General features: G+C 34.3%; 2 protein-coding genes across 3 annotated transcripts; one reads left to right on the top strand and one right to left on the bottom strand.

The window, feature by feature from the left end:
• Positions 1-526: 526 nt before the first annotated feature.
• On the bottom strand, positions 527-3,271 carry LOC125811762 (uncharacterized). Of its 2 annotated transcripts, none has more exons than XM_049491300.1 (4): positions 2,700-3,271; positions 1,594-1,664; positions 847-1,366; positions 527-751 (listed from the first exon to the last, which is right to left on the bottom strand). In XM_049491300.1, the coding sequence occupies exons 1-4, from the start codon at positions 2,814-2,816 to the stop codon at positions 569-571; spliced, it is 891 nt and encodes a 296-aa protein (XP_049347257.1). In that variant the 5' UTR covers positions 2,817-3,271; the 3' UTR covers positions 527-568. The 2 variants fall into 2 exon arrangements, with proteins under 2 accessions (XP_049347257.1, XP_049347258.1); XM_049491301.1 differs by having other exon boundaries at positions 527-769.
• A 1,068-nt stretch (positions 3,272-4,339) lies between these two features.
• LOC125811476 (nucleoid-associated protein At4g30620, chloroplastic-like) lies at positions 4,340-10,161 on the top strand. The gene is made up of 7 exons (XM_049490974.1): positions 4,340-4,494; positions 6,703-6,857; positions 7,772-7,872; positions 7,978-8,017; positions 8,299-8,370; positions 9,170-9,226; positions 9,978-10,161. Exons 1-7 carry the CDS (start codon positions 4,443-4,445, stop codon positions 10,053-10,055), a joined length of 555 nt encoding a protein of 184 aa, XP_049346931.1. The 5' UTR covers positions 4,340-4,442; the 3' UTR covers positions 10,056-10,161.
• The last annotated feature ends 652 nt before the right edge of the window (positions 10,162-10,813 follow it).

The raw sequence follows: 10,813 nt of genomic DNA on the forward strand, positions 1-10,813 counted from the left end.
AGGGTCAATAGTTCAACATTAAGGCCGTAACATTTAGCAAAAGTGAGTGTTGTCTGAAGCCTTTCAAGGAACGAAAAACTCGTTCAAAAAGGTTCATCTGAGAGCATAACTGATACCAGATCAGAAAGTCCAGACGGCTTTTGGAACGACCGTGGCCATTGGTCATTTCTATAAGAAACTTAAATCCATCAAACTCAGTTGAAAAAGCCACCAACAGTGCAAGGTGGTATCAGAACTACTCTCAAGCAACATGCTTGGAGAACTCGTCTCGATGGATGAGAATCCACAAAAACAATCAAACCATCAATGCGGAATTCAACAAACAGAGAACACAAAATCCATTGCTTCACCAGAAAAACTGCTGAAGATATATGATATTTAATGTAGAGGATGAGTTACACGGACCACATCTCGTTGCTAGCAATGAACATATAGTGTGCATGTATGACATATAAGAAGTTTCTTTACACTAAAAGGATAATGTAAGCCTACATGTCAACACAAGTTTGACAATGCTCAGCATTAACACAATTTTCTTACCACATTTAACTAAACGGTGGAAGACGGATCAAACCCTCAAAGCAACAGAGTCTTGCCATGATAATTTTTGTTTTCCCACCCGAGAAGTGTCTTCTCCAACATTTCTACACACCAATAGCTTCACATCATCATTGAGGTTTTGGATAGGACTTCTCTTTGGCTCCTCGAGCTGCACCTGCTCGAAATTTACATCTCTTTCCTCTTCTCCCATCTGTAAGAATTAGAAAGTCTAGAGGTAAATGACGTAAAAAGTATACAACTAACAAAATAATGGAAAGAGTACTTGATGCTTAGTTTGAGACTTACCGAGATCTCATTCAAATCAAAGACCGGAGCACGAGTGGGCAATGCAGTTTCTTTGCCACTATGACCAGTTTCCTGATTTAAATCAAAAGTAGGCGAGCTGCTCTGTAAGATAGCATTGTCTGCAATGTACAATCTCTCATTCTGCTTCAAATCATAGGCTGGAGCTCCTTTTCGGGATGAAACTTCCTTTCCCCTATATACTCTTGATTTACGGTTCAACTCTAAATCTGCATTGTGAAAAACAGCTTCTTTTCTACCACCTAATCTGTGCTTTTGGTTCACATGAATATCGGGTATATTCTTCGAAACAGCTACCTTTGCAACCTGTATCCTTCCGTTCTGTTTAGGGCCAGGAAGAGGGGGCAGTTTGTTTAGCTTGGCTTCCTTTTTTCTCGTAACTTGATCCCTTGACCTACTTCTGGGGTAAGTTTCAACATTTGGTAGTGATACTAGCTCTTTCCCTTTTGGAGGACTTAAGGACTTCGATTGCAATAGATGCTTGAGCCTCTGGCGTAAGAAACTGCACAATCACGCAAAAAATCTGCAATTAGATTCAAATAGAAAAAGAACTCTGCAAGCATTTCAAGAAAATGCATATGCACAGAAGTGCAGTTCTTTTTTCTTAATTCTACTATGCAAGCTATATATTTTGAAGTCTTCGAATCAAACTGAATTCAAGAACTCCTAAAGAAAATGAAACTATATCAAATCAATAAGAACACCATTTGATAAGTTGAACAAACTTACCGAACTTCAGCTAGTAATCTTAGTTTCCTCAGCTTTGAGTCCTCCAACTTGTGCCTTATGCCATCAGTTTCCTGAAAATTGAAGGTTACATGTAAGAAAACCGGTTGATCACACATACACATTATTATTTACTATATTCCAAAAAAACAAAACAGCATTCTATCATCTTGCAGTTTGAAGTAGCATTGATTATGATGGACACAATCTATGGACCGTTACCCCATCACTTTGGTCTAGTGATAAGAGTGCACTGCGTGATGTGTGGGTTAGACACACGTTACGGATTGAACTCTCAGACAAACAAAGCCTAGTATTTTTTTTATGACAAAGAAACCCGCAACCGCTACCCTTTGGGTGTGCACAAGGTAAACCCCACTCTTGTGCAATAGCTCACAAACCACACGAGAGAGATAAACTGCACTAGGAAAGCCCCATGCGACAAGCTCGACCCAGAAGGCCAACCCCCTATTGTTGCAGGCAAGGGGTTTCGAACTTGATACCTCCATTATGGAAGTACCAAGCCAAACCACCTGAGCCACCCCGAAGGATAACAAAGCCTAGTATTTAGATGGGAAAGGAGAGAGCCGTCCCCGTCATCAAACCGTGCTAAGAGTTGTTTTAGAGAGAATTCCTAATAACTCTTAGGAAAAAACACAAACAAATTCAACCAAGGGAGACAATCTCAGGGAAGACCTCAATAATGGAATGATGAAAAGGGCAACTTCAGCTAGAAATTGAACAAAGAGACAGCAAATAGCAACTCTATGAAAGGTTCAAATACCAGCGGAGACAAAAAAACACTAGATGATTTCTTTTAATCTGTGTTAGCCTAGGCAAACACAGTTACCTAGTACATGCCCGTATCCCATGGAATTAGTCAGGGTGCACGTAAGGTTATAATTTTTTTTTAACAATTCTATGAATCATTGATAGGAAACAGATCAAACTCAAAGGAGGTTCCTACACCAAAAGGCACCACATTTCTAACAAGCAAGAACAAGATACTCCAAAAGACAGAAAAATCAACAAACTATTCAACACACCAAAAAAGCACATTTCTTCATAACAAATGATCAAAAAAGAAAAAAAGACAAAGGTTTTTATACCTTCTGAAGCTCTTTATAGTCCTGCAAAAGTGTTTGATGTTTCAACCTAGCCTTTGTGTCCTCAAAAACACCATAAGATGATGATTCCAAAACACCCCTTTTCATCTTCTTAGACATATCAGATCACAGATGAATCAAACTTATCCCTTCACATAAAAAGATCAGATCTTGGAGAAATAAAGAGACAAAAAAGTTGAAAAAACCCAAGAAAAGGAGCAAAAGGAAGCAGATAAAGAGAGAAGGAAAGAGGGGAGAAACAATAATAACAACACAACAACAGGGCCAAACAAAAAAAAGGAGTTATAGAGAAAGAAAGAGAGGTGGCAAGAAGGTTCTCTTGACCAAGACAAACCCCAAAAAGCCCACATAAATGAAGAACCTAAACAAAAGAAAATACTATATATACTACTATTATACATTGTTCTTGTTTTTGTTATTGGAAAGACAGTGAAGAGGTGATGAAGATTGGGAAATTTTTTTTTGGATGTTGCAGAAAGGGTATTTATGTCATAAAGATACAATCTTTATGGTCATATGTTGTATGTATGAGGTGGGTTTTGCCTTATACACATGAAAATGAAGACACCTCCTCTTCCCTTAAAATTTTCTTGATTTTTTTTTTTTTTTGATTACATAAATTTTTCCCCACCTAACATCAGAAAGAAAGTAGCTTTGTGGGCTGATTCTTGATGAGGATAGTAACAGTGGAATGGATAAATACCAATTTAATACACACACCAGAAAAAAAAGAAAAGGCAAGTGTGATGGACTGATGAATTTTTCTGAAAAAAAAAAAAAAAAAGCAAAGCAAAGCAAAGAGAGAGAAATCTGGAGTTGTTGGTAAGTGGCTTTTTGGGGATTGTTGTTTGTTTTGATGGTGATGTTTTTTTTTTACATTTGTCCTTATGTGAAAGTACTATTTTGCCCTTTATCCTTCTTTTAGGTTTCAAGATTCATTACCTTATTATGACTCCAACTATTGGAAACTATGGATTTCTTACTTTCGTTGAGTGTTAAGCCATTAGATTTTGTAGTGTTATGTGGGCCCATCTAGTCAACTGTTCTTTTTCGGGCTAGGTTAAGCACATCTTGATTAGTTCATCACAAGTTATTGACGGAAGAAATTATATACTTTATTTATTTTAATTTATCAAGAGGCATGATGGAACAATAAGCATTTATCCATTATTATAGTATCGAATATTTATGATGATATAAGTAATAACAATCTATTAAAATAATAGAGGTATAGACAAGTTTACCCAAACACACACACGAAAGAGGTATATAATGTAATTTTGTTCCATCAAACTTAGAGGTAAAAATTATCTCTTATTTTTAACCTCAACTAAAATATTGATCATCAAAAAGTATAATAGAATAGTAAACGTACATTTAACGTTATAATCTGAGTTTCAAATTCAAACTTTAGAACAAAATTCAATTGATAATGACACTTTAAAACACAACTTTAAATTAATTATATCTATAGACTATAAATGTAAATTTTGAATATTGAATAAATTTGAAAAAAAATAATATTATTTTTTATTTATTATGCCAATTTAAAAGGATGCAAGTTCAAATTATAGAAGTATTAGTAGTCATCTTGATATTTTTAAAACATGAGGGGGCAAAAACATTTATCAAGAAGTACTACAACATCGGACTTGGATAGATATTTATTCAATCTTCTTGAAAAAAGACTCATTTTTTCTGCAAAAATAATTTTGTGGTGAAAAAATGGCGTCTACAAGTGCTTTCACAGCTGGGATTTCAAATCTTCATAGATTCAGTAAGCACAATTTCTCCTTAGTATACTTATGTAAACTCTTTTCCACTATAATTAACTTTTTGGGGGGATTTTTTTAGTTTAGAGAACTATCAGTTTGACCTAAAAGAAAAAAAATATTATTTTGTATTGGAATGAATGTCTAGGATTTATATAGTCAATTAAACTAATATGGGATTGTGGTGATGTTGATTGTTAATTTGTTATTAGTAATTATTTTGAGAACAAATTAACAATTTAATTAGTAAGTCCAATTTATCTTGCTTGGTTCAGATATTTAGAAAATGATATGAATAAGCTTAAATGAAGAAGTGGGGTTTAAATAAACGACCCTAACTTGTTTGGGGCTAAGGCATTGTTGTTATTATGGCTTATGATGGTGTGGAGTTCTTAATTGCTAATGGGGTTGTGTTGATAGTATACTAAATGCCATAAAAAAAATGAAGAGAGCCATTCGGTCGAAGCTATTAGATTTCTTGATATAAAGTTAGCAACTTTCTTTGTTGAAAAGGTCTAATTTTGGATGGTAATCACAACTAACCCAACTTTTTTGAGGCTAAGGCGTTGTTGTTGTTGTTGGTGGTGGTGGTGGTGGTGTACAGTTCTTAATTTCTAATGGAATTGTGTTAGGTTACAAAGTGCCATAAAAATGAATATAGCCATTTGGTCGAAGCTATTAGCTTTCTTGATATGAAGTTAGCAACCTTCTTTGTTGGAAAAGTCTAATTTTGATGGTAATCACAAATTTTTACAACCCTTGGAAGGAAGTTCTATCTAACTTGTTTGGGGCTAAGACGTTGTTGTTATGACTTATGTTGGTTGGAGTTCTTAATTGCTAATGGGGTTGTGTTGATAGTTTACAAAATGCCTTAAAAAACGAATATAGCCATTCAGTCGAAGCTATTAGCTTTCTTGTATAGTGCTAGGAACTTTCTTTGTTTAAAATCGCTAATTTTGATGGCAATCACTAAATTTCCCAACCCTTGGAAGGAAGTTCTATCCAACTTGCTTGGGGCTATGGCATTGTTGTCATTATGGCTTATGTTTTGTGTAGAGTTCTTAATTGCTAATGGGGTTGTGTTGAAAGCTTACAAAATGCCCTAAAAACGAATATAACCATTCGGTCGAAGCTAACATATTTTTTTTTTGGAATAGTCTGATTTTGATGGTAATCACAAAAAATTCAAACCCTTGGAAGTTCTATATACACATACACAAACAAAAATCAAAAAGAAAATCCCACAATATATGTTTATGTTAAGTTTGCACCGATTGCCATAAAGGAGTAGCAGTGGTGGATGTAGCAAAGAGTTAATGAATCAAACTCAGTATTTTCAACATGAAGTATAGACATATGTGTGAAGAATCACTAAAATTTCAAGCAATGAAATTTTGGAGGTGTTTCAAACAATTATTTACACAGGAACTAATAAATTTAATCAAGCTTCAGACTTAATTACCTCGTCTTTGTGTATCATGCCGCGCCTTCTGTTGATTAGGTCACTGTATCTTGGGGATGTGTAATTTCTGATGCCCTTTCGTTTTCTTATCCTCCATCAATATAAAGTTTATTCATGAATTGTTTTCGAGAAATGATACTTATAAAAAGCTAAATATTGTGGTTATTTATATGCGTCAAGAATTTCTTTTATGGTTAATAATTTAATTTCTAACCAAATGTTGTAATTGGAAGTCAGATTGCCTTTATAATGAAAATTATAGTAACAAAATGAAATGACTTGATACGTATCCATGATATGTAGATAAGTAACAACCTTAGTTGCTCAGACTCTTCACTTTTGGTGCTGCCCCCTTGTCGACACGATGTGGGAGTGGGTGTGGGATCCATACCTGATCTGGTCAACTAGTTTTGGGTACTTTGACCAAATTCGAGGGAGAAATTCTGGACTGATTCAATGATTGTATAATCAAAACAAAAACTAATGTGAATTCTCCACTAAATAAAACTCTCCACTTACATTAACTAAAATAAATCTCAAATTTAACTCGAAAAAGAAAATGTATTAATATGCTTAATGAAATTTATTGAGTTATAGTTTTATATAGGCTTAACACATAGTTTTCTCCCTGAGTACCGTATTTGAGTTCTTTATTCAGCATTCAGTTTACTCTTACAAGTGCTATACCTCCCTGGAAAAATTAAGCACCTAATGAATTTTTTTATTTTTTTTACAATTTTGGTCTTTGCAGACAAACCGTGTCCTAATGCAAATCAAGTTGGTATGTGGACTTCATCAAGATCTGGCTGTCGAAAGGTTTTAGATAATCCCAGACCTCTGCAAATATGTTCTCTGTTTGGAGGGAAAAAGGACAATAATGAGCAGAACAATGATGCTCCTTCAAAGGTATCTGAGTATATCCCTTTCCTTGTATAGTATTTTATTGGTTACACTGACATTGGATCTATCTTGTTTGATGACTTGTCAGTGATCATTTTAAGCTATATATGTAAGCACATAAAGACTATATTGCAAAATCTTCTCATAGTAGCTTGCTAGTGTTAATGTTAATATTTCTTTTTTTGCTTCTAGTAGCTGCCATTCTCATAAAGTTGATTAACCGAATAAAACACAACATGTCTTCGTCACAAGGAGAATAAACCAAATTATCCGTGCTGTCTGTTGGAAAATCTTGTGTTTAATTTTAAAGCTTGATATCCTCAACCAGAAAAGCAGTTGATAAAGGGAGAAGGTTAGAGGGACGGGTCCATTATCAACCGAGTTTAACTAAGCCTTGGTGACTGGTGGTTTCTCATTTTTTTTTTAAAAAAAAAATGAAACTAGTGAAACCCAACTTTTATGAGTTTGAGGCGTTGTTGTTTACTACTTTACTTTCACCGGGCACTCTGAAGATGGTGTTTGACCAAGCTTGTAGGAGAAGAAAAACTGTTTTTGAGTAGAAGCAAAAGCTATTTTTGAGAAGTTGAAAAAAATAGGTTCTCCCCAAAAATACATTTTTGAATAGTACTTTTAAGAAAATACACTTGGAAACACTTTCTAAAAGCTTGACCATATACTAATTGCTGCTCAAGTATTTTTTAAATTGGTTAGCCAAACACAAATTGTTTCTCACCAAAAGTACTTTTTTAAAAAACACTTTCCAAAATTAGCTGATTTTAGAAGCTTGGCCAAACTGGCTATTATAAGCATACTAATTATTCTATATTCACTTTTCTTATGCGTCACCTGTTGGTTCACTTGTCAACAATGTTGTTCTATTTCACTGTAACCAACCTCAAGTTTTCTTATATTGTTCTTAGGCAGGTCTTTTTGGCAACATGCAAAACTTATACGAGACGGTGAAGAAGGCACAAAATGTAGTTCAAGTTGAGGCAGTGCGAGTACAAAAAGAGCTTGCTTTGTATGTTTCTAATAGTGCACTTTATAATATATTTTAACCTTTATGTGGGCTAATCTTTAAGAGAATAACACGTACTTATTCATTTTTGGTGGTTTGTGTTTTCAGAGCAGAGTTTGATGGATACTGTGAAGGTGAACTAATCAAGGTATGTTCTTTTCTTGTTTTATTTTGGTGTCATCTAACTGAAGAGATCACTTCTAATTGATTGAATGGATGTACTAATTCGACTATTCCAGAAGTTAAGATGCAATCTGGGAGCCAATCTTAGAAAAATGACAAAAATGGTCCCCTATGTTTGAGTGTAGGTTCAATATAGTCCCTTAAAACAGTTGCTGTAGACAGACCATGATAAGTAGAAAATGTGAAGAGAAATTCCAATTTAGATACAACTTTATGGGAACTTATAAATATTTACATCATTTGCAGGTAACACTGTCTGGGAATCAGCAACCAATACGCACTGAAATTACTGAGGCTGCCATGGCATTAGGCCCAGAAGTGAGTATATATTGCATAGATCATCTGAGTTATGCACTTCTTATCTTATTTGACCTGTCAGTCAAATAACATTTCACTATAACAATCATGTTTTCTGCAGAACCGATCTATCATGTTATGTTATAATATATAGTTAATCAGACCTGGCTGAACTTGGAACGACATAAGATCAAAGGGTTGTTCAGTAGCCCTACTAGTCAAATACAGGAAAAAGAGGGATGGATTTCGACCTTGCTTTTTTAGGTCTCAAGCTAGCTTTTGACTTATATGACGCTTAGGCTTAGCCCATCAAACAAGTGTGCCAAAAGTGGGGGATGGTATCATATTCTCTTATAAGAGAGGCACGACTGCTTTTAGCTAGTATCATATTATATGTTCTCTATACCAGCATTTCTCTATAGCAGCCCAACAATACCGGAACAAATGATGTTTTTATGAGAGGCTTGACTGTATTTCCATCCTTACTCTAAGATGCTGACCATACACCCCCCAAAACAACATGCCAGCGTGAAGGATGTTTTACCTTCTCTAGTCCCTCTTTTCTTTAGTCTGTGCGCTATTTTTAGATTGACAGTACTCTAGCCAAGTCGTTTCTTATTCTTTTCTAGTGAAAGGTGTTTGTAATTGGTAATAAAATCCCACATTTCAAGAAGTAATTTTTGGGCAGGGATTTGAGTTGCGTCTTTTGATTGGTCTATGCATTGTGGCTTTCGCCTTCTAGGGAGCCCTTTGGAGTATTACGATACATGAAGATTTGTGCCAAATCTTTAAAAGGGTCTTGACTATTTTTCTTGTGCAGAAACTCTCACTTCTGATTACAGAGGCATACAAGGATGCACATCAGAAAAGTGTACTGGTAAGAACCTCAAACTTGTTCTGACACACTCTCCTTTTTAGTTTGTCTTATATTTAGAAACAACGTGACCTAAAACTTTCAATTTTACCCTTCATGACATGATTTTAATACCACAAAAATGTCATGTCATGACATGTTTAAGATCACAAATTTCAAAAGTCTTTTCTTTTTTTCTTTAACATCGTCTCCTAAACTCTATCCTATGTCAAATCCTTTCACTTAAAATGAGAGGGGAGAAGTATTTTGTTAAAACGATCCATCCAACGGAGTTTAACAATGGTTCTCTATCTTCCAAAAGTCTTGGTTGACAAAGTTACTTGATACCTATATTGCATGAACTCTTCAATAATGTCAATGGGTACCTATCATGAGCGTGCAACAACATTTTAGGAGAGTTCGAGCAACATAGTGAGGTACTTGTGTTAAGGGGAAGTAGCAGGTACCACAACAAGCTTGACTCGAGCACCACAATTATAAGAAAAAACAATGATTCTCTATGTCTACCCCGATGTGACACGAGCCTCCGGCCTAATAATTGGACGTAGGGGCACTTCATCGACTTAGTAATCCTCATTCGTTGTCCCCTTAAAGTTATGTCTAATTCTACCCTTCAGGTTTTCTTATTTTCAAATATGACCCTTGTGTTTTCACTCTATTTAGTTGTATTATTTAGTATTTCATGTAGGATCATATTTTCCGATTTTACTAGTACCCGTTTCTTCTTGTTATTTTGTTGTCGTTATTTTTTCAGGCAATGAAGGAAAGAATGAGTGATCTTGCTCAGAGCTTGGGAATGCCAGCAGGCCTTGGTGAAGGATTCAAACAGTAAAAATTGTCTTCATTGAGTTTCAATTTTGTACACTAGCAGACACTAAGTTTATTTGCATTAAAATTATGAATACAATTTTTATTATTATTGTAATTTATTGGTAAGATTATGTACTCTAAAAACTTTGGATTGAAAGTTTGAATCCTTTAATTTTATAGTGAAATGAAATTATAGAGTTGGAATCACTCCTTGACAAAACAAGTACATAAAAGCAAATAATTTTGGCCCTTCTTTGAATCTCGTGTGTAATGAGAGCTTAATGCACTTGACTATCCTATTTCTGTATAGAATCTACTCAAAATTTGATTACCTTATCGTAAACATTAAATTGGTTGATTGACTCGCATCAACCTTATTATTCCGTGCATTCATTTGATTTGATGAAAATGTTTGACAATAGATGAATAGTCATTCAAAAAAAATATTTATTATCCCTTTATTGATATAAAGTTTATTAATCAATAACTATCAAGAAATGACACTCCAACAAAATGAAATACCACGATTATTTTTATGCGCCATTTTTTCTTTATGATGAGTAATTAACTTTTATTTGTAATTAATTTAATTAACATAAATCCAAAGTCTAAACTTGAAAAGGAAAATATATTAATGTGCTTATCAACATTCATCGACTCTAGTTTTGAAGTAAATTCAAAGATAGAAAAAAAAATACATTATCACAATAATGCTTTTATTTATATGCTCGAATTGAATTAATTTTTTTGTTTTTCATTCGTACTTTTTAATATAAGTTA

The sequence above is a fragment of the Solanum verrucosum genome, unplaced genomic scaffold (assembly GCF_900185275.1).
Source record: "Solanum verrucosum unplaced genomic scaffold, falcon-dt-bn FXZP01000238.1, whole genome shotgun sequence".
NCBI classification, from domain to species: domain Eukaryota; kingdom Viridiplantae; phylum Streptophyta; class Magnoliopsida; order Solanales; family Solanaceae; genus Solanum; species Solanum verrucosum.